The sequence below is a fragment of the Paramormyrops kingsleyae genome, chromosome 4, assembly GCF_048594095.1.
Source record: "Paramormyrops kingsleyae isolate MSU_618 chromosome 4, PKINGS_0.4, whole genome shotgun sequence".
NCBI classification, from domain to species: domain Eukaryota; kingdom Metazoa; phylum Chordata; class Actinopteri; order Osteoglossiformes; family Mormyridae; genus Paramormyrops; species Paramormyrops kingsleyae.
Window position 1 is genome coordinate 17,746,173 of NC_132800.1, and position 25,115 is coordinate 17,771,287.

The 25,115-nt window shown below is 42.0% G+C and overlaps 1 protein-coding gene and 1 long non-coding RNA gene across 2 annotated transcripts in view; one reads left to right on the forward strand and one right to left on the reverse strand.

Annotated features, from left to right (window-relative positions):
* The window catches only part of LOC111844580 (NACHT, LRR and PYD domains-containing protein 3-like), a 137,809-nt gene that overhangs the window by 91,922 nt on the left and 20,772 nt on the right, over window positions 1-25,115 (forward strand). The window contains exons 9-10 of the mRNA XM_072711614.1: window positions 13,656-13,829; window positions 13,969-14,142. Of these exons, the coding sequence (XP_072567715.1) occupies window positions 13,656-13,829; window positions 13,969-14,142 (348 nt within the window). The remainder of the gene's footprint in view (window positions 1-13,655; window positions 13,830-13,968; window positions 14,143-25,115) is intronic.
* Window positions 1-25,115, reverse strand: part of LOC140588944 (uncharacterized) — a 212,645-nt gene that overhangs the window by 90,322 nt on the left and 97,208 nt on the right. The gene's annotated exons all lie outside the window — the stretch shown is intronic.

Below are 25,115 nucleotides of genomic sequence, written 5' to 3' on the forward strand. Positions count from 1 at the left end.
CGCAAACAAACAAATTAATTGATATACTGGTAGCGTGAGGTGATACCTGGACCCTACAGAGGTTGCACAGGTAGTCCAACTCCTCCAGGATGATGCATCGATATGTGCCATTTCCAGAAGGTTTACTGTGTCTCCCAGCCCAGTCTCAAGGGCATGGAGGAGATTCCAGGAGACAGGCAGTTACTCTAGCAGAGCTGGACAGGGCTGTAGAAGCTCCTTAACCCATCAGCAGGACCGGTATCTGTTCCTTTGTGCAAGGAGGAACAGGATGAGCACTGCCAGAGCCCTACAAAATGACCTCCAGCAGGCCACTGGTGTGAATGTGAATGACCAAAAAATCAGAAACAGACTTCATGAGGGTGGCCTGAGGGCCCGACGTCCTCTAGTGGGCCCTGTGCTCACTGCCCGGCACCGTGGAGCTCGACTGGCATTTTCACAGATGAGAGCAAGTTCACCCTGAGCACATGTGACAGACGTGAAAGGGTCTGGAGAAGCTGCGGAGAACATCATGCTGCCTGTAACATTGTTCAGCATGACCGGTTTGGTGGTGGGTCAGTGATGGTCTGGGGTGGCATATCCATGGAGGGACGCACAGACCTTTACAGGCTAAACAACGCCACCTTGACTGCCATTAGGTATCAGGATGAAATCCTTGGACCCACTGTCAGACCCTACGCTGGTGCAGTGGGTCCTGGGTTCCTCCTGGTGCACGACAATGACCAGCCTCATGCGGTGAGAGTATGCAGCCAGTTCCTGGAGGATGAAGGAATTGATACCATTGACTGGCCCCCACGCTTGCCTGACGTAAATCCAATAGAACCCCTCTGGGACATTATGTTTCGGACCATTTGACGATGCCAGGTTGTACCTCAGACTGTTCAGGTGCTCAGTGATGCCCTCCAGACCTGGGAGGAGATCCCCCAGGACACCATCTGTCCTCGCATTAGGAGCAGCCCCAACATTGTCAGGCATGCCTACAAGCACGTGGGGGCCATAAAAACTACTGAGTACGATTTCGAGTTGCTGCAATGAAATTTCGGCAAAATGGACTAGCCTGCCGCATTTTTTTCACTTTGAGTTTTGGGGTGTCTTTGAATTCAGCTCTCTGTAGGTTGATAATTTTCATTTCCATCAAACGATGTGGCATCCTTTCATTCCTAACACATTACTCAGTCCATATCAGTATAAATATCCAATATGATTTTTTCCCCATTGAGCTCTGATGTGTTTTCAAAGTGTTCCTTTAATTTTTTTGAGCAGCTTATTAACAAATTAATCAATAGACGAGAAAATGCAACAACAGCCAAGTCAAGTGTAGTGAAGGAATTATACTAAATGTTTCATATTGGAATCATAATTTTAGATTAGACACTTTATTTCACATTAAAGCTAATTGTAAACAAGTATGTTTGCACCAAGAGCTTCACAGCATGTGACAGTACATGAAGGCAGAGCAGAAGGCTAAACAACTGAAGATTTAATGTGAATTATATGGACTATGTTTAAATAATGAGGATTATTCTTCTGACTGTCCACAGTGTCCTGATGGAGAGAGCAGGCTCACCTGTACCCAGCTGTGTTTCCATGAAGAGTGACCAGTCAATGCTGGAACCATTCAGCTTCAGGAAGGGACGTTTTCCTACAGATCAAAGGTAAATTTACATTAAAACACTGTTTATAGCACTCAGACTTTCAGTCAAACAGCCTGCCTATCAGACTGTGTTGTTTTACCAGATGTCTCTCCACCAAATAATCGATGGTCAGCATAGCCTATGCTAAGTGTGTCAAATTGACAAAACTGACCCATGATATTAAACCATTTTTCACACAAAGGATTTAGATCCACGTTTCTCAACACATTCCTCTGGGACCTTCGGAAAGTCCACAGTTTTGCTCCCTCCCAGCACACAACCAATCAAGAACAATGAATACTGTACCTGGTACAGGTGTGTTGGGAGCTGGATGGGAGCAGGACTGTGCTGAGAAACACTGGTTTAGGTGAAATATGGACATGCAGTGAGCTGGATGCAAACACTCACTGGCGACTAGAACAGGATTTTTGCTGCTGTTCACTCCCGCGAATGGTGGAATATGACAGCCAACGTCGTGGATGTTTTCCTGACACGCCTGGTAGCATTTGGAAGTGACACGCAAGTGATGTAACTGACGTTAGTGAAAACACACATACTCCTTTGGAACTCAAATTTATGAACTGGTATATAAGAACGTAAGAGCAGAACATGTATCATGAACGGTAATATATTAGAAGGATGCTCCTTATAGAGAAAAAGCATTAAAGATAATTACCAAACCATGAACGAACTCACTTGCTATCAAAGGTGGGAGGGACCTGCACTTCGCTGGTCTGAAGTGGGCAGGGAAGGTGTAACATTACTGTCTGAACTGCCCACTGTAACCGCAAACTTGGTTTGAAGGCACTGGTCCTGAAGCTTGCATGGTTATTCAAGCTAAGAGCAGATGTAACTGAAATGCTGGTAGCAAGCTCTGATTTGGGAAGCAAAAATTCTTGCAGGTTGTTTATAGTTGTCTGTAACTAATTTTGAATTACAGCATGCAATCCTTCTAACCAGGTAACTTTGTACTGAGCGATGACAGGGTTGTTTTGATACTGTTTTGTTGCATTGCATTGACGCTTTCCTTCTGAAACATTATAACAGTCCACATGCAACCACAGGCACATCCCCAGCGTATCTCTTGATCAAATGAGAAGTCTGGACACGTCTTTATCTGCTGAGGCTTACATCTACAGAAGGAACTGTGCATGACAGCCAGCAAGGACAAGTTAATAACATGTCAAGTGATCCAAAGACAGTCAGTTCTCCACCAGAGACCCTGTCCTGGCATGAAACTACACTAAAAAGAGATTCTAAGAAAGACAGGGCCTTTTTCTCACCGTGTGCAGACCAGCAACAACTTGATACGGCACAGGCATGTCGAGCAATTACTGCCTCGAGAGGCTGCAATGACCATGCTGACCTCCGACATACCAGACCTGACACCCAGGAGCGAGTGACTTACCTAGGATGGAATGTCAGGACCCACACCCACCACACCATGGGAGCCAGTGACTGAGCCAGATCCTACGGAGCTGCCAGAGGTCACACCAGAGCCTGAGTCTGCTGGGAACCCGAGGTGCAGCCCAGCAAGAGACAGGAAGCCCCTGAGTATTACAGGCAGTCTAGTGTTAACCCTGGAAACAAGGGACAGAACAAATCCCTTTGGGGTTAAGCGAGATATTTTTTGCAGGAAAAAGAGAAACAGGAGAACTGTCCATAAAATTTGTCGATCGGGGGGAGGAGGGTATCGTGCCGGTGGATTGATCAGACAAACTTGAGTATTTGTATATTGTTATACATTTCAACCAAAACTGTTATATAAATGGTTTGGTTTTTTTTTTTAGCAAAAAAAAAAAAGTGGAGATCAACTGGGGGCCCCTAAATTCTGCCCCTGGATAGTTATGGTAATTAAGTTGAAATCTGTTTGAAATCATATTAATCACTTTACAAGAAGTAACTTGTTACTGAGTAACTGGGAGCTACAGTACAAGCCAAACCGTCCCACCTGGCTGCTACCTGCTGTCTCTCTGTGCTGCCACTAGATGTCACTGCTTCTCTTATACTGTCATAAGCAAGCTGATGTCAGGAAGCCGCCCTAATGAAATAAGCTCAGAATGTGGATGGCAGTTACATCTATTTAAATACAAATGTAGGTTATTATTCCCCCCAGCAGCAGCAGTGGTAGTCAGTGTCAGTGCAGGACCTTTGTCTCTCCATAAAATGCCTATTTTAGCGGCGGCACAGAGGGCAGCGCTGTGGCTTCACACCCCCAGTGTTGGAGGCTGAGGCCCCTGTCTGTCTGCAGCTGCACGCTCTCCCTCTATCACATGGGTTTCCTCCTGCCGTCCAAAAACACGTGTTTAGGCTACTTTCTAAATTCCCCATGACATATGACAGCCTCTGTGTGTCTGTGTCCTGTGATGGACTAGAATCCCCCCCCAGGGTGAACCTGTATCCTAGGCCTTCTGCTGTCTGAAATAGACCCCCCCACCCTGCCCCACCCCCAAACCGGGATAAGTGGCTGGAGGATGGATGGATTAATGGATGGATATTTGTGTTTTTCTCACAGGGACCGAGTGAAAAGATGTAATTCACACCCACATGAAGGAGACTTTTCATCCATCTTCAAGGTCTGCATTTATTACTGAAGTATATTTTCTTAAATTTGACCTAAATTGACATACATCTTCTACAGATGTACAATAAGTAGTTCGTCCTGTCAAAGAGAAGATATTTACAACTAATGCTGCGTTCCATTTACCTCGGAGGTCGGAAGTCGGAGATAAGAATGATGTCACACCCGCACATGCAAGAATATCTGCTGTCTGAAACAAGCCAGGTTAATTGTTAATCATTGTTAGGAATACCACACAACACAAAATGTATTTTGTGCATAACAACACTGAATCGACAATAGCAGTTGGACAGTACTGTGTCACCGACCAATGTAATGAGCCACAAATAAGACTTAACTGCTGAAAATCACTATAAAACTATAGCTTTAACTTCTATTGATAAAGGGCGCAGCCATTTTAAATTCTGAGGTCAGGGTTGTGTAGATTTCTCCAACTTCACAAATCAGAATTACAACTTCAGGGGCGTTCGAGTTGAAATGTATGAAGGAACTCAGAATTTCCAAGTTGCAGATTCAAATGGAATGCAGCATAATTCACAAATGAAGTTATAAAAAGATATGATGCCAAGAATGATAATAATTAAACTATAACTGTTCATTTCAGTTACTGGATGAAAAAGCTCAAATGTTTCTGAAGGATGAGCTGATGAAATTCAAAAGGTACCTGGAACAGAATGACCCAGAATGCTCTGAGCCTCAGCTGGAGGAGGACAATGACCTGGACAGTGATGGTCAGATGCAGAAGACCTGTGGTAGAGAGGGAGCTCTGAAGATCACACTGTACATCCTGAGGACCATGGAGCAAAATGATCTCGCTGACATGCTGGAGAAGAGTAAGAGCTGTACCTCATTCAGTGTGTGTTTGATTTGCTAAAGAGAAATAGTTAATGAAAAAAACTATATTAAATTTCAGTTTTGTTACGCCCAGCTCCGTATGATCCTCGTGTGTGCCACGCCCCCCTCATTACCTCGTCTGAATCCCCGATGGTGCTCACCTGTTGCCTGTTATGTTTAGCCTGTCCGGTGTATTTAGTCCGTGTCTCAGTCAATGTACCCCAGATTTGTCATTGACGTGTGTAGTGTGGTGTTACCCTGCCTGTGATCGTCAGCCCTGTCTATCCCATTAAACCCCGTTTGCCCGTCTGACCGGCTCCCATTGCCTTTCTGCCCGTCCGCCGACCACGCTTCATAACAAGTTTATCATTTAATGTAATTTTATTTAATTTAACTTATATAAGTAAATAAAAATGTTTTTTGAAAAACATTTTTCTCTCATTTAACTTCAGGGCATCTTCTGTCGCAGTGTCAGTGCAGAATCAAATGTAACCTGAAGAAGAAATTTGAGTGTGTATTTGAAGGGAAAGCTAAGGAAGGACAGCCAACACTTCTCAAAGAGATTTACACAGAACTCTACATAACTGAAGGGGGAGCTGGAGGAGTCAATGATGAACATGAAGTGAGACAGATTGAAACAGCATCCAAGAAAAGGCAAACAGAAGATACTACAGTCAAGTGCAATGATATATTTAAACCCTTACATGGGCGTGTGACACCTATCAGAACTGTACTCACAAAAGGTGTCGCAGGTATCGGGAAAACAGTCTCTGTGCAGAAAGTTATTCTTGACTGGGCAGAAGGAAAAGCAAACCAGGACATTCACTTCATATTTGCTCTTCCGTTCCGGGACCTGAATTTGATTAAGGATGAATACAGTCTGATTGATCTGCTTCACCACTTTGTCCCAGAATTGAAATTGCTTGAATCCTTTGAGCTGTACAGGTACAAAGTTTTGTTGATTTTTGATGGTCTGGATGAGTGTCGCCTTCCTCTAGATTTTCAGAACAATGAGGGCTGGTTTGATGTAACAAAGAAAACGTCACTGGATGTGCTGTTGACTAACCTCATTAAGGGGAATCTGCTTCCATCCGCTCTTCTCTGGATAACCTCCCGGCCAGCAGCAGCCAATCAGATACCTCCTGAGTGTGTCCACCAGGTGACAGAGATACGGGGGTTTAATGATGCCCAGAAGGAGGAGTATTTCAGGAAGAGATTTAGTGATCAGAGCCTGACTAGCAGGATTATCACACATGTGAAATCATCAAGGAGCCTCTTCATCATGTGCCACATACCTGTGTTCTGCTGGATTTCAGCCACTGTTCTTGAAAGGCTTTTTAGTGAGATGGACAGTGGATATATTCCAAAGACTCTGACTGAAATGTACACACACTTCCTGATCTTTCAGGCAAGTATAAAAAATCACAAGTATATGGAAAACGGTGGATCCAAGCTTAAATGCATTGAATCTGGCAAGGAATTCCTTTTAAAACTTGGTAAACTGGCTTTTCATAACCTTGAGAAAGGCAATCTCATATTTTATAAGCAAGATCTGACAGAGAATGGCATTGATGTCACAGAGGCTTCAGTTTACTCTGGAGTGTGTACAGAAGTCTTTAAAGAGGAGTATGGGTTGTACCAGGAGAAGGTGTACTGCTTTGTGCATCTGAGCATTCAGGAGTATCTCGCTGCTTTATACAAGTTTCTGTCAAATTCATCAGCTGACCTGCTGACGACTGCAGTGGATGAAGCATTAAAGAGCAAGAATGGACACTTGGACCTCTACCTCCGCTTCCTCTTTGGCCTCTCAACAGATTCCAGTCAGAGTCTGTTACAAAGGCTACTGGAACAGAAAAGAACCAGCTCACAAAACATTAAAGAAACTGCCCAGTACATCAAGGAGAAAATACAGGAGAATTTATCTCCAGAAAGGACCATCAACCTGTTCCACTGTCTGAATGAAGTGGGTGACAATTCTCTAATAGAGGAAGTACAAAGATACCTGAGTTCAGGAAGTCTTTCAGCAGCAGACCTCTCACCTGCACAGTGGTCAGCTCTGGCCTTTCTGTTACTGATGTCAGATAAGGAACTGGATGTGTTTGATCTGAAGAAATACATCAGATCAGATGAAGGTCTTCAGAGACTGCTGCCTGTGATCATGAAATCTAGGACAGCTCTGTAAGTGATCTTGCATACGTCTGTTGCTAGAGATGTTCAGATGTTATTCATGATACTGCTTTTATATTTTATCAGAACAATTAGAGTGTATTTATATAGACCAACCAGAAATTCTTTTTGATTCCGTATACTGCAGGATATGTATATTTTTATAATATTCTTGGTGTGCTGTGTGGTTCAGTGGGTTTGGAGACTCTGCCTGTGGTCAGATGGTCAGTGGTTTAAATACCTGGCTGGCAGAGTGATGCTCGTTTTGGGCCCTTGAGCAAGGCCCTTACCCCCCCAGCTTCAGGGGGCTGGATGCTGGCCAACCCTGTGCTCTGACCTGTATGTGTGTGTCAGAGAGAGCAAGATCAGAGAGGCGACAGCACTATTTTACCAGGGAGATGAATAAAATATCACTATTTCATCCCTATCTGACAGGATTGATAATTGTCTGATTAGTGTTTTGGAAATTTAACAGGTTCACAGGTACTGCAAAATGGAAAATAAGGATTTCAGTCATGTTGTCAGCCATTCAAAAGTCATATAAAAACATAATAGAAAAAAAACCTAAGCTTCTTGACATTCAAATCCCACATGAACACACACACACACATATCCCATGTAGGAACTGAACCCAAAACCCTAGAACCCCTGGGTCGGTTGTAGTGCTGATCACTGAGCCCCAGCGCTGCTCAGAACTTTATAAAAATACTTATTCATATATTACAGTGTCTCAGGCTAACTCACCCTGTAAGATCATTAAACAGCAGTTTGGTCTCAACTGGAAAGTCTCAAGTAAAAACTACAGTCATGTGGCATGTCTCTCAGCGGAAACAAAGGGTAACGCTTCAGTCTCAGCCTCACATTCGCGTCTTTTGTTGGTGATAGTGCTTTTTTTATTGAAAATACTGTATCAGGTAATACACTATACTTTATATCATTTTGGTAGCCGCTGCTCACCAAAAAGTTATGCAATAGTTGTACAAATGTTAGAACCTAAAAGTTTGTGATTTATGAATCAATTAATGAATACAGAGTAATAATAAAAATAAACAATGGACCGCATGGCATAGTCTAGTGTTGGCGCAGTGTTGGGGCATCGCTTGGGGTTGTCACGATCTGCCGAGCTGGGACCGGGGAACCAGGGACAGGACTCAAGTGATCGGGAAACACGGGGTTTAATTGATATTACAAAGACCAGACAGGGGAAACAAACTGAAACGTGGACTAAATAAAGAGGACTGATGACAACAACCAGGAACAGCTGATCACACTAGGATTCCACACGAGGTTAACGAGGGGGCGTGTCACACGGAAGGAGCAGACGATTGGTGCAGGACAGGGGTAGTGTTGGGGCACATTCTTTATCGTTTTGGAAGCCATTAAAAAAATGCTCTTGTCTTATCCTGTTCATTTTGTGTTTAAATGCTAAAAAAACATATTTAGGTGTAATTTTTTGGGGCGGGAACCAATTAATTGGTTTTCCATTATTTTTATGGGGAAAATTCGAACAGAACTCTAACTTTTTAGGATTCGAACCCAAATTCTCAACGGATTAAGTTCGAATTCTGAGGTACCACTGTTTTTGTGTTTCTGACTAGGACAAGGAAACAACAAAATAACTGATATATTTAAATATCCCAGTTAATGAATGGATTTTAGAGCATATTCACTCTCATGCCCTTATTCAAACTGGCTCTGTAAGACAAAAGAGAACAGGATTTGGGAATGTATGACTTATGAAAATGTACAGCAAATAGTGAAAATACACAGTAAACTCACTGGAGAAGCTGTATTGTACCAAAATCTATTCATCTGTGCACATTGATCCAGTCCTGATCCACTAAACTTTTCATGGTATTTCTGCTTTGAATTGAAAGTATTCACTGTATTCTTCATGACGGGAAACATGAGGAACATCAGAGGATTGTCGAGTTCCTTTTGAAGTATATGCAGCATCGCTTATTGTATTTTTAAATAAAAATGTTTATTTTGATATTTTATTTGATATACCTGTCTGTGGTGTATGTATTTTTATCTTAAGATGTTTCCTTTTACAGCCTGAACAGCTGTAATCTCACAGAGACATGCTGTGAAGTGTTGGCTTCAGCTCTCAGATCAAACTCCTCTCAGCTGAGAGAGCTGGACCTGAGTGACAATGACCTGCAGGATTCAGGGGTGAAGCTGCTCTCTGCTGTACTGGGGGATTCACACTGTACACTGGAGATACTGAGGTCAGTATTACTGGGTTTTCCACACTGTAATCTTTAATAATTGAAATCTTTATTGGAGTCATTACCAGGGCCGCCGAGAGAAAATCCGGGCCCCAGTACAAAGAAGGTGTGTGGGCCCTTTTACACACCTAACAAAATTTTACACACGTAATATGAACAGGTGAGAACACTCGTTGATAGTCACTTTCACAAGTTTTTGTGCATTGACCGCTGCCAAGTACCCTGTGACACACGTGCCTTTTTAATTTTGAAACTAAACAGACTTGCAGAATTTTAAAAAAGCTATCGGACAGAAGCAATGGAGAGGAATGGAGTGAATGGCATAAAATTAGTAGTTCACTAATGATGGGAAATGAAGTACAGACTGTAACTGATGGCCAATGCATTTAAATAGTCAGAAAGTAGGAAAAACTACTATGATAGGATGAGACCTGACATTTGTACATTACAGTAGAAATGTTATCAAGTTAGGATAAAGGAAAAGGGGTAGATGAGAAACAGAAGGGAAATGTGGTGACTAGCTGTTGGAAAAATTGCTGCAGTGTACAGAGCCTGAAGTATCACTGAAGTTTGATACATTTCTAAAAGTCAAATGACAGGAAAATGACAGCAATTTAAAAATATAGACTCAGATGAAGGGAAAGGTGATTAATCTTTGAATGTTTGATGAGAAATAAGGTAATTTCAGCTGCATTAGCCAAGGTCAGTCTTAGACATATTTAAACAGTGGCCGTAGTGCCCCCGTTTGACCAATCAGCACAAAAGGTGGAGGGTCCGTCTATGGGCCAGTGCAAATTAGTGGGTCAAATTTTGTGAGGATTGGATGAAGTGTGCCAGATATATAGCTGTTTGAATGAAATGGGCATGGAAATGGTGCGACCAGCAGGTGGAGTCAGCGCTCCATATGATGAATGGTATTCAATACTTTCAGGCCTTCTCATGTGCAAATGAAGTCTGATAATGTTGTATGAGGCAAATGGGTGAAAAATGAAAGGAAATTAAAAATATGGACTCAGGTGAAGGGAAAGGTAACAATTCTTTGAAGGTTTTATGAGAAAGAAGGACATTTCAGCTGAATTTGCTAAGGTGGGTCTTAGACGTATATGGACAGTGGCTGTAGGGCCCCCATTTGACCGATCAGCACCAAAGTTGGAGGGTCTGTTCAGTGCTACATTAGTGGGTCAAATTTGGTGAGGATTGGCTGAAGCATGGCTGAGATTAAGGTGGTTGATTGAAATGAGCATGGAAATGGTGCAGGTTGGGTGTGGCTGGTGGCCATACTGTACAGAAAGGTCAAGTTATTTTTATGAATCATCCATAAGGGCAGTGTCCTGATCAATCTACTATCAGAATGACCTACTTGGGCTGGACATTGTAGTAGTTATAGGAATATGTTATTTATTAAGTTTTTAAACATCACAAGGGAATGCAAATGACTATCATGGGACATTGCATATATATTGATTTGGCATGTCTCACAGAACTTGCAGTACAAAGGATTTTTACCAGTAATATGTCACCTGATCAAGAATGAGAAAAATGTAAGTTGAACTGATTTTCCAGGTTTATACAGACATGTTATATTGCTGTAGCGCCCCCGTTTGACCGATCGGCACCTAATTTGGAGGGCCCTTCCCCAGTACTGTCCTACAGGATATATTCAAGTTTTGTGATGATTGGCTGAAGCAGGCCTGAGATATAACTGTCTGATTGAAATGGGCGTGGCACCTGTATGGTTTGGGTGTGGCTAGTGGCCGTACCTCATGGAAAGTTTAGGATTTTTTAAATAATTATATATAAGGACCATCTCTTGATTTGAAAGAAATGCAAAAGTTGTCGCTGTAGTGCCCCCATCTGGCAGACTGTGGTGCCCTTACCAGGGTGAGGTCACGGTCTGAAGATACATAGACATTCTACATTTAGTTGAGATTGGTGATTGCTAGGCCTGTCAAATGCAAGCTTGATTTTCATTGGCTAATTATGGCCACTATTATATGACTTATGACTGTCATATTATGGGTCTCACCTCAGGCTTGGCCATAATACACATGTGCCAAATTTCACTTGGATAGGCCAAGCAGTTCAGGAGATATTGAAATTAGGTATTTGTAGCGCCCCCTATTGACTAAATGCGGGCTACTTTGTATGGTGTCCCCAGAATGTAGCAGGGAGGTAGGATTGTAAGTTTGGTTAGGGTAGGCTAAGGTAGGGAGAAGTTATAGCAGTCAGACTGAAACAGACCAAATTTAGGTGGGATTTGGGCGTGGCTAGTGGCCATAAAATAGACAAATGTCAGACTTTCTTGGATATCTTTTGATCAGCTCAGAGGACTGGTCGGTTTGACACCTCATTTGTCTGATTTGGTCGAATAGTGTAGGACTTTAAGGCAGAAGTAAGTTTAGCAAATTATGCAAATTAGCAAAAAATCTAAGTAGGCGGAGCCTAATAGTTTCACTCTGAAAGTTGTAGGTAATATCTGCCTGCATCTGTAGAAAAAAGAATTTCAATTGTAGAACTAACAGGACAGGAGATATTGACCAAAATGTGCTGGGCGGACACGATAGCACCCCCATCTGGTTGACAGACTTGGATCAGAGGGTCTGAGTCGTGGGTAGGAACTGACATCTTCCTGCCAAATTTGGTTGGCCTTGGTCTTACGGTTTAGGCTGCACATTCAGTTTTATGGCAGAAAAATAATAAATACTCCTAAGAAAAACAATAAGGGTCCATAGCACTGTAGTGTTTTGGACTCTTAATGAAATTAATTAAATAAATAAATGTTCAAATTACAGTGATCCCCTGCCTATCGCGGAAGTTACGTTCCAGACCCATCAGCGAAAGGTGAAAATCCATGATATAGAAAGACCATATAAATAAACTATATATACATGCAGTGGTACCTCGGTTTTCAAACTCAGTAGAACTCGAATTTCTTCAAAGTCGAACAAACCAGAGTTTGACTTAGAACTCGATCTTTATACGAGAAGTCGAACCGTGAACGCTGACCTAATATAAATTGTACGCGCCAGGAAATGAGTCATACTACAATGCGATTCTTGAATGCCTTCTTCACAGACTGGACGATTAACCAAATAAAGCAGCGCAACATTACAGTAACAAACAATAAATAAACCACTAACTTACGTGTACTATTAGAGCATTTATGTCATTTATTTAAACTTTATTTTACCAGGTAAATTAACTGAAAACCAGTTCTCACTGCTTTACGTGATATTCGGGAGAAATAGCAGATTACGCATCGGAACTGCCTGGGATACAAACGTCATGCGTGTAACTAAACTCTTCAGCCAATAAGGGCAAAGGTGTGTCGTGACGAAGGCGGTTCCAGTTTGTGCATTGTAGTATGACTCACTTCCTGGCGCGTACAATTTATTATAGGTCAGCGCTCACGGTTCAAATTCAGATCGAGTTCAAGGTCAAACTGGTTTGTTCGACTTTCAAGAAATTCGAGTTCTAGTGAGTTCGAGAACCGAGGTACCACTGTATGTATGTATATATATATATATATATATATATATATATATATATATATGCTTAGAATTCCCCTCCCACACACTTTAAACACATGTAAACTTATTAAAACACACTTTGTAAACACATATGATATGTGGATGTCGGGCTAAGGATATGAGTAATATAATAATAATAATAATAATAAATATGTAATATATATGTATATTTAGTTATACTTATAAATTATAATATGTATTGCTCTAACGAACTCTTGTCTAGCATACGTATAGTGTCCGCTAAAAACTGTATGCTTTGTTATGAATAGGCTGCAAAGTACACTACAGGTAGGATGTATTTTTACTCCATTTTTATTTATATACAGTACAGGTATATATATGTTACAATTACAGTAATACATTGTTGTTATTAATAGTTTAGTATAGAAAAATACTTATTTCAACGTAAAAAGTTGTCAAAAACCCATGAAAAACTATCACTATATAAACCTCAGATTTCCGCGATACAAAATTACACATGTTCCACAGAAAAATCCGCAATACAGCTGGGGATCACTGTATAATGAAAATAATGGGACATGTTGGGCTTCATGGGCCCCGGAGCGATGTACTGGCTGCACCCCCCTCTCCTCGGGCGTGGTCATTACATTTACTTTAAAGTAATACTCATAGCGGTGAGGTGTTTTAATCTATTGGAGAGATATTGTCTGTCTCTCTGCAGGCTGTCAGGCTGTAGAGTCACAGAAGAAGGCTGTTCTTCCCTGGCTTCTGCTCTGAGGTCAAACCCCTCACACCTGAGAGAGCTGGACCTGAGTGACAATGACCTGCAGGATTCAGGGGTGAAGCTGCTCTCTGTTGGACTGGGGGATTCACATTGTAAACTGGAGATACTGAGGTCAGTTTTGCTGGGTATTCCACACTGTAATCTTTAATTATTGAAATCTTTATTAAAGTCATTACATTTACTTAAAAGTAATACTCATAGTGGTGAGGTGTTTTTATCTATTGGAGAGATATTGCCTGTCTCTCTGCAGGCTGTCAGGCTGTAGAGTCACAGAAGAAGGCTGTTCTTCCCTGGCTTCAGCTCTGAGGTCAAACCCCTCACACCTGAGAGAGCTGGACCTGAGGTACAATCACCCAAGATACTCAGGAGTGAAGCTGCTCTCTGCTCTACTGGAGGATCCCAGCTGTAAACTGGAGAAACTGAAGTGAGTACAGAATGTATGTCTGCACCTGCTATGGACTCGGGTATGTGGAGAAAATACAACAATTAAATAAATGGATACAGCAGTACGATGTCATTCTGCTTCTGCTATAGTGTGGATCACAGTGGAGAGTGCAGGAACAGATCAGGGATCCAGAAATGTAAGTTTGTTTGCATGTTTTTATTCTTAATCCATCATCACTACTTTATGATAGCACTCACACAATAATTGCGTCTGTGTTTTTTTTCTTTTTTTTATAGACTGGTTTGATTTTAAAGATGACAGCTTTCTTAAATAAAAATGGTAGAGAGTGTAACAGGGTTTAATACATTCTGGTATAGTTGTGCATCTTTACAAAATATCCTTCACATGTGTTCTTCTTATGCATGCAATGACTGTACTGTCTCAGTCTGCGCTAGTGATGGGAGTTTCGGTCCTTTTTAGTGAGTCGGATCATTTGGCTCAGCTCACCAAGAAGAGTCGGTTCTTCCGGCTCCCAAACGGCTCTTCGTTTTATCACTTCTGCTTCAGCCAGATTCAGTGCTGTTTTGACCCATGATTGATATGTGTACTAAACCTTATAATTTCCTTAATACCATAATTTTACATTATGTTTGGCATAGAAGATTAAAAGTAAAAACATCATGTGTACTGAACATTTTATATGTGGGAAATTTTTGTCTTTGATCTATCAATAACAGTCAAATAACATAAATAACGAATAAAAATTAAAAAAAATTACAACGTGCAAAACAGCAGCATCCAACAGTTTTAGTTGTATCTATCCATTATAACAACCATCAACTTTCTAACAGTGTAATATTTCCTTTGGGGTAGAAAGGCTAAGTGTGGAGAGACGTCAGAGTCATTTATCAGGAGAAACAGGAGAAAGACTCCTTGATCAGTGGTCTAAACTCAGTGAGGGCGCAGTAAATCAGGCACATAAAACAAAATATTACCCTTGTGTCTCACTTACAGCATTACTCAACTCAAGGACCCGATAGCCTACATGATATAGGATTATTTTATTCACTGTCAATAGTCAGGCCTAAAGCTGCCTTTAGATACAATTTGGTCTAGTGAATCAACATTTAATCAGACATAACACTTTGGTCACGGCATGCTTTCAAAATGCTATTGTACCACAAAAGACTGACGCTATACAGTTTATCAAAATTCAGCGCGGATCCTTTAAGGCTTTCCAGTGCCACATTTGAATTCTGACCAATCAAAATCCTTGTCCTGCCTGCATCATTTGCATGCGATCTACTAGTGACACTAGTGACATTATGTTGCAGCTTACATGTTAACTAGTGAGTGCAAAAATGTCCACTAGTGACACTAGTAAAGGACAAAATGTCCACTAGTGACACTAGTAAAGGACAAAATGTCCACTAGTTGCACCAAATGAGGGCATTTTGACCTTACTAGTTACACTAGTTAGGGGTAATTGTTCACTAGTGACACTAGTGAGAGTCATTTTGCCCTTATTAGATACACCAGTGAGGCTCAAAATGTCCACTACTTCCACTAGTAGGGTTCTTTATTGCCTTAGAAGTTACCCAGTGACACATATTTCTTTTTACTTGTAAACTTGTAAGCTCTAATAACGGTCCACTAGTCGACGACTTGGCCGCACTAATTGGCGTTGTTGGCGCACCTATTCGACGACTATGCCTTACAAGTTCAGCAAAAGTACACACTAGTCGACATGTAATAGCTATGATAGCTCAAAGGCAGAATGCACAATTTTCAAGATGAAGCTGTCATTTCAAGCAGGATCCACAAACAACCTTCACAGACACTTAAGAACTGCGCATCCAACAGTTCAGATGGAAGAAAAAAGACATAAGAAGATAAGAACATAAGAACTATACAAACAAGAGGAGGCCATTCGGCCCATCGAGCTCGCTTGGGGAGAACTTAACTAATAGCTCAGAGTTGTTAAAATCTTATCTAGCTCTGATTTAAAGGAACCCAAGGATTCAGCTTGCACTACGTTATCAGGAAGACTATTCCATACTCTGACTACACGCTGTGTAAAGAAGTGCTTCCTTAAATTCAGTTTGAAATGTTCTCCCGCTAATTTCCACCTATGGCCACGAGTTCTTGTATTTGAATTAATGCTGAAGTAACTATTCGGTTGAACAGCATCCAAACCTGTTAGAATCTTATAGACCTGGATCATGTCCCCCCTCAGTCTCCTTTGCTTGAGGCTGAACAGATTTAGCTCAACTAACCTTTCCTCGTATGACATTCCTCTAAGACCAGGAATCATTCTTGTGGCCCTACGCTGCACCTTTTCTAAGGCCGCTATGTCCTTTTTAAGATATGGTGACCAAACCTGCACACAATATTCTAGGTGAGGTCTCACCAAGGAATTGTATAATCTTAGCATTACCTCCCTTGACTTAAACTCCACACACCTGGAGATATACCCCAACATCCTATTGGCCTTTTTTATTGCTTCCCCGCACTGGCGAGAATGGGACATGGAAGCATCAACATACACACCAAGGTCTTTCTCATAATCAGCTACCTTTATTTCAGTAGGTCCCATAAAATACCTGTACTTTATATTTCTGCTCCCTACATGGAGTACCTTACATTTGTCTATGTTAAATTTCATCTGCCAGGTGTCAGCCCAGTCACTAATTAAATTAAGATCCCGCTGTAGCTGCTGAGCCGCTAGTTCAGTATCTGCTACACCACCCACCTTGGTGTCATCTGCAAATTTCACCAGTTTACTGTATATATTGGTGTCTATATCATTTATGTAAATTAGGAACAATAGTGGTCCTAAAATTGAACCCTGCGGTACCCCACTATGAACGCAGGCCCACTGTGACATTGTGCCTCTTATAACTACTCGCTGCTTCCTATCCGTTAACCAGTTCAAGATTCAAGATTCAAAGAACTTTATTAATCCCAAAGGGAAATTGCTTTGTCTTGGTTATACAGTTGCTCTGATTAATTTACTGGGAAGAAAGGAAAAAAAAAGAAATAGTATAGGAAAAAGTATTAGAATGGAAAAATATAGATATAAAAATTTAAAGAAAAATACCAATAAGTAGAAGTAAAATATAATAAAATTAAATTAAATATAGCACACATGTTTAGTGATGCACTAGAAATGCCGTGTAGATAAGGAGAAATATTGCACAAATGTAATAGTCAGATATTGCACATGGAACATTAGTTAACAGTAGTGCTGTAAAATATTATTATTGAGCAGGAACTACACATAGTTCAAGTCCCGTACTGACAACATTACAAAGAAGAGTTATATATTTTAATGGCCATTGGGAGAAAAGATCTCCTGTGGCGCTCTGTAGAACACCTGGTCATAATCAGTCTCTGGCAGAAATTGCTCCTTTGATCGGAGAGAACTCTATATAGCGGGTGAGAAGGACTGTTCAGGATTGTGCGTGTTTTGGACAGGATCCTCCTCCTTGCCACAACATCAACAGAGTCCAGATCCACGCCCAGTACAGATCCGGCCCTTTTAATTACCTTATTCAGTCTGTTCCTGTCTGCTGCTTTCATGTTACAGCCCCAACAGACCACAGCATAAAAGACAACACTCAATCAATCCAGGTCACTACAGTTCCTAAAATACCTGTCGCTTTGAGTTTAATTGAGAGCCTCTTGTGGGGGACAACGTCAAAAGCCTTTTGGAAATCTAAGTAGATGACATCATAGGCCTTCTTATCATCAACTTCCTAAGTAGCTTCCTCAAAAAACTCCAACAGATTTGTTAAACAGGATCTACCTCTCCTAAATCCATGCTGGCTATCCCTCAAAATGTTATTTGAGTCCAGGTAATCTACCATTTTCTCTTTGATTATAGCCTCCATAACTTTACCAATTATACAAGTTAGACTGATTGGCCTATAGTTTGACAAATTACTTCTATCCCCTTTTTTGAAAATGGGCGTTATGTTGGCATGCTTCCAATCAGAAGGTACCACACCTTCAGATAAGGATTTTTGAAACAGTAAAGTTAACGGTCGGCAAATAATATCCCTCATCTCTTTTAACACTATAGGTAAGATGCCATCAGGGCCCTGTGATTTATTTATTTTGATCTTAGCTAGGCTTTGCAAAACATCTGCTTCAGTTATATATATATTAGTTATAGACGATGTTGGATTAGTAATAAGAACTGGTAAGTTACTAGTGTCCTCAACAGTGAATACCCGTGCAAAACTATCATTGAACTCATTTACTATATCAATGTCGTTTTCAATTATAAGACCCTTACTATCCTGCAGATTAGTAATTTCAGCTTTTAGAGCTCTTTTAGATTTAAAATACTGGAAGAAACTTTTAACGTCATCCTTAGCCTCCAATGCGATCTTCTTTTCGACATTCCTTTTAGCTCATCTAATGTCATTTTTTAATTCAGCCTGTAGATTTAGATACTCTTGCTTTATTCCGTCATCATCAGTTATTTTCCATTTCTGGAACAAAGCCCTTTTCCTCCTTACTTTACACTTTATTTCCTTAGTAAACCACCTAGGTTGCAATTTCCTAGATTTATTCTTGCTGGAAACAGGTATGAAGTCCTCTTGCACTTGCAATAATGTGCTTTTAAAAAATTCCCATGCCTCTAAAGGCTAGCGTGCCTGCTACTGCCAGAACCCGGATCAGCCCGTCTAAGCTGAGGCATTTAAGAAAAATAAAATAGACTGCCTTAATGATTACCACCCAGTAGCACTTACTCCCATAGCCATGAAGTGCTTCGAGAGGCTGGTACTAGAACACATCAAGGACATCATGCCTGACAGTCTGGACCCCCTCCAGTTTGCCTATCGTAGCAACGGGTCCACGGAGGATGCCCTCTCCATAACACTCCACACCACCCTGTCCCATCTGGAAAACATGAACTGTTATTCCAGGCTGCTGTTTGTGGACTACAGCTCTGCATTTAACACTGTCATTCCATCCCAGCTCATCACTAAACTCCTGGATCTGGGGCTTAGCTCTTCACTGTGCAACTGGGTACTGGATTTCCTCACCGACAGACCTCAGCCAGTGTGTATTGGTGGAAAAACCTCCTCCATCATCACCATCAGCACTGGCACCCCGCAGGGCAGTGTGCTGAGCCCCCTGCTTCACTCTCTCTACACCCATGAGTGTGTAGCTAAGTACAGCTCCAACACCATCCTTAAGTTTGCTGACGATACCGCCGTAATAGGTCTGATCAGCGAGGACGATGAGACGGCCTATAGGGAGGAGGTCAGACTCCTGGAAGAATGGTGTCAGGACAACAACCTCACCCTCAACGTCAACAAAACTAATGAGATGATTGTGGATTTCCGCAAACAGGCAACAGAGCACCACCCCATCTACATCGGAGGTGAGGCTGTGGAGCAGGTCAGCAGCTTTAGGTTTGGGTAAGAAAGTACAACAACGCCTCTACTTCCTCAGGAGTCTGAGGAAAGCCCGGATGTCCCCCACAACCCTGTGCAGATTCTGCAGGTGTACTGTGGAATCCATCCTGGTACAGCAGCTGCTCAGTTCAGGACAACAGAGCTCTGCAGCGTGTGGTGAACTCAGCACAGAAGATCACGGGCACACAGCTCCCTGCGATCCACGACATCCACACTACACACTGTCTCAGGAAAGTGAACCGTATCAGACGGGACCCCAGCCACCCTGCACTGTCACTTTTCACTCTCCTCCCATCTGGTGAGCGACTACAGTCCATTCGGACGCGCACCTCCAGGTTCAGGAACAGTTTCTACTCAACTGCAATCAGACTCATGAACGATCAGTAACCTTGTGTCACCTCCACTGCTACCCACACATACACTCACCTAAAGGATTATTAGGAACACCTGTTCAATTTCTCATTAATGCAATTATCTAATCAACCAATCACATGGCAGTTGCTTCAATGCATTTAGGGGTGTGGTCCTGGTCAAGACAATCTCCTGAACTCCAAACTGAATGTCAGAATGGGAGAGAAAGGTGATTTAAGCAATTTTGAGCGTGGCATGGTTGTTGGTGCCAGACGGGCCGGTCTGAGTATTTCACAATCTGCTCAGTTACTGGGATTTTCACGCACAACCATTTCTAGGGTTTACAAAGAATGGTGTGCAAAGGGAAAAACATCCAGTATGCGGCAGTCCTGTGGGCGAAAATGCCTTGTTGATGCTAGAGGTCAGAGGAGAATGGGCCGACTGATTCAAGCTGATAGAAGAGCAACTTTGACTGAAATAACCACTCATTACAACCGAGGTATGCAGCAAATCATTTGTGAAGCCACAACACGCACAACCAGCAGAAGTACCGGGTACCGGGTACCACTCATCTCCACTACAAATAGGAAAAACAGGCTACAATTTGCACGAGCTCACCAAAATTGGGCAGTTGAAGACTGGAAAAATGTTGCCTGGTCTGATGAGTCTCGATTTCTGTTGAGACATTCAAATGGTAGAGTCAGAATTTGGCGTAAACAGAATGAGAACATGGATCCATCATGCCTTGTTACCACTGTGCAGGCTGGTGGTGGTGGTGTAATGGTGTGGGGGATGTTTTCTTGGCACACTTTAGGCTCCTTAGTGCCAATTGGGCATCGTTTAAATGCCACGGCCTACCAGAGCATTGTTTCTGACCATGTCCATCCCTTTATGACCACCATGTACCCATCCTCTGATGGCTACTTCCAGCAGGATAATGCACCATGTCACAAAGCTCGAATCATTTCAAATTGGTTTCTTGAACATGACAATGAGTTCACTGTACTACAATGGCCCCCACAGTCACCAGATCTCAACCCAATAGAGCATCTTTGGGATGTGGTGGATGTGCATCCCACAAATCTCCATCAACTGCAAGATGCTATCCTATCAATATGGGCCAACATTTCTAAAGAATGCTTTCAGCACCTTGTTGAATCAATGCCACGTAGAATTAAGGCAGTTCTGAAGGCGAAAGGGGTCAAACACCGTATTAGTATGGTGTTCCTAATAATCCTTTAGGTGAGTGTATATTTCTGTCTCTGTCTCTATTTATTCCCTGGATTCTGGTCTTATTTATTTACTTATTTATAATTCACTTCATCATTACATTCACTTGTCGTCCTGTTGTCTAGCCGTCTTGTTGTCTATGTTCACTGTCTGCAGGAGCACATGCAAGCAAGCATTTCATTGTACACGGTACTCATACTTGTACACATGACAATAAAAAGAATTGAATTGGTTTGAAGTAAAGACAAACTAACATTTAGTGGTACTCTTTGGGTACAATTCTATGTTTAACATGTTTAATGAATGCTGTTTATAGTTTTATTTACCTGTAATTAAGCATATTAGTTTAACACGCGCAGCATCACGCGCATCTTCCTGCCGGCGTCGCGCGGGCATCCGACATTTCCTGAGGTGTTTCACATACTTGAATTCCTGCTTCGTTTTTATATTTTGTGTATCGTACAGAATAATAGAGCGCAGGCTAAAGTGCAGTTCGGTCCCCAGCGAGTCTCTCAGCGCGGCGTGTCTCTCAGCACAGGGGGCAGCCGGAGCGCCGCAGACTCGGGCGGCTACATGAGTATTTTGGGAATAAAATGTGTGTATTGGAGCGAGTTCTGTGTTAGTGAGTGTGTGAGGTGTGACAGTGATAATGATGGAGATGCTGGGCTTCGTGATGGGATTAATCGCTCTTCCTCTTGCCTACAGACTCCTGCCAGCTGACGCTGGACCCCAACACAGCACACAGACGCCTGTCTCTGTCAGAGGGGAACAGGAAGGTGACATGGGGGGCAAAGCAGCCATATCCTGATCATCCAGAGAGATTTCACCGCTGGAACCAAGTTCTGTGCAGAGAGAGTCTGACTGGTCGCTGTTACTGGGAGGCTGAGTGGAGTGGATCTGTAGCCTGGATAGGAGTGACTTATAAAGGAATCAGGAGGAAAGGAAACAGTGCTGACTGTCGGCTTGGAGCCAATGACAAGTCATGGATGCTGTGCTGCTCTCCTGACAGTTACTCTGTCTGGCACAATAATAAACAGACTGTCATGCCCATAAAGCCCTCAGGCTCCCGCAGAGTAGGAGTGTATCTGGACTGGGCGGCTGGTACTCTGTCCTTCTACAGAGTCTCCTCTGATGGACTGACCCTCCTGTACAGATTCACCTCCTCATTCACTGAACCCCTCTGCCCAGGGTTTTGGGTTTATTATAGAAACTCCTCAGTGTCCCTGTGCATGCTGGGATAGTTCACTGTGTGCTGGAGGAATCATTTTTACCTTATCAGAGTGTCACATACCGCTGCTTCTCCATGACAAAAAGGCAAAATCTCTGCTTTTTAACCAGTATAACCCTTTTTACTCTGTCTGAAGTGTGACGTATGATAGACAAAAATAAATGTTAAAGGTTTGGCAAGCTGGACAAACACAGACAATGACTTTTTCTCTTTGATTAAAATGTAGTGAAATATAATCCTGATGAGTGTGGGAGGGGGGCTTTTCCCCTCTCCGTATATGTATATTTTATATATTTTTGTATGTACATTGTATTTGCTACCTGTACACTGACAATAAAGGTTTCTTATTCTATCCTATTAATGTCCTGTTTCAGCGCTGCTCAAAGTGTAACTTATATATGGAATATTATTTTGCACTGTACAACATAGAGCATAATCATTATGATATTATGAAAAAGCATGCCAAGAACACTTTGTGGGGCGATGGTGGTGCAGGAGGTAGTGCTACTGTTTGGCAACCAGAGGGTTGCAGGTTCAAACCCCAGCTCCTCTTGATCCCATCAAAGTGTCCTTGAGCAAGACACTGAACCCCAAATTACTCCCAATGAGCTGGTTGGTGCCTTGCATGGCAGCCTCTACCACCAGTGTGTAAATGCATGGTGTGAATGTGAGGCATAGATTGTAAAGCACTTTGGTACTTGTAAGAGTAGTAAAAAGCACTATATAAATGCAGTCCATTTGTAAGGATAGTGACAGTCACAGGACCTGGAAAGAGGCACCCCCCCCCCCTTACATCTTTTATTTTATTGTTCTGTGTTAAATGGATATAATTTATGTCATTCGTGTATAGTGATGCTTTGGCACATAGTCCTTTTATGTTTGGTTTATTTTCATATATTGGTGCTTCAGTGTTGCGTATGCAGGCGTTGTTATTCAGTTTTGCCGCTAGTTGGAGTCTGTCCTGTGAGTGAGCATTTTTTGGTCAGTTGTTTTTGAACGAGGCAGAATATAGCTGTGCAAAAGAGAGAAGCGGGACGGAGACATACTCGCGGCAACCTGTATATTTTTGCAGAGTAAAGCAAAAGTAAAGAAGCACAGAAACAAACCCGAAAGCGCGCCTGAGTTATTATTCAAGTGTGCTACACATAGATAAACACTCTTATGAATTGTCAGCATACATAATAAGTGGATTCTCCACATGACAGAGTTCATTCAGAGGATTAGGCAGGGTAAGCCATTTAAGCAGAGGTCCTGCGTGTTCATGCCTGTCCCCCTGTCATTCTCCTGTCAACTACAGTGGCCCGCCCATCTCTGCACTGATTGGACAGCGGGAGCAAAGAGGCGGGCTTGGTATCATAAAGGAGAAAATTCTGGGTTGTCGATTTGCTCAGTACAAGCTAGAAAAACCTGCAGGCTAGATTAAGCCTGGCTTTTCTAAAAGTCTGTTGGATGAAGGACACATTCTTTGCTGGTTCTATAGTGTAGCAGTTTTCACATCTGCTTTACATGTAGCCCTGGGGTCAATCCTTGGTAAACCTAGTAAATTTCTCATCATTATGTCCCTGTTAATCTAGAATTACCCCTCAGACAAATGAAGTACATTTTACCTTTTGACTTTTATAAAAATGGACATGAGGACCAGCAGTAAGAGAAGTGAAGGGGCCATCGGCAAGCGGTTTCATTATGGGAAACGACAAAGACAGTTCATCACACTACCCTGTAATCTGACTACAAATGGCACACTCTGGTGCTAACACGCTAATGTGCTAACATGCTAAACCTGGCGTGTTTCACCAGAAAGTTGAATATCCATCAGGACAGAGCATAAACCTACACAGACCCCCCTCCCCCCCATGGGCATTAAGCAGAGGAGAGTAAGGAAAGTCCTCACGTCACTTGAACATGTCACTTGTTTAATCTCTTCCATTCACTGGAAATTCATGTTCTGTCTCCTAGATGACAAATGTTGAATTTTAATGTGAAATCATTTTTCAATTTTTACTTTAATTCACCTGCGGGGCACAAGAAAAACCAAAACAGGTAGTTCTGTCTTTTTAATTTAGTTTTAAAAAGGCACACTAAAATCCCTCTATTAACAAAACCAGTCATTTGATCATTTGGATTGTGTTCATTAAAATTTATGTAGAAATAAATGTTAAAATACTACTAGACCATTCTGGTCCAGATATAATGTTTCATGCTATTTAATGACCTCTGAAAGAGACAGAATCAAACAAGATTTAAGAAGTGTCTCTGAACATTTCTCAACATAAATAATTATTTTTCACTCAGGGTGCCATAAACAGTAGTTACTTAATAAAGAAATCACCCAGAAGCAGCAAATTAATGTTCCACTACTGCTTTTGCAGGCAGACACACATGGGAGCATTAGAGTGGGACCAACTCCACCATGTGCCCAGATCGCAGCATTGCAAGGAAGAGACATCTATATATGGATAGCAGATTTCTAGGTCTGGGACATTTGGCACAGTTTGTCCCCTGGAAGACATTTTACAGTCACATGGGCAGCCGGAGCAAAACTGGTCACCGTTTATCGCAGGAACAAAGCATCCAGATTCCCAGGCTGATCTCATGAACTTGTGCCAATATAAACCACAGCGAAGTCAGAAATCATAGCCTGGGTGGGCTGGCAGAAAATCAGGTTCGCCAGTCCCATAATTCAGCTGGCGACAAACTCATACTACAAATTCAAATACATATTTTTTATCAGTTTTTAAATGAACCTTGGCATTACTAAGACCAAATGAACA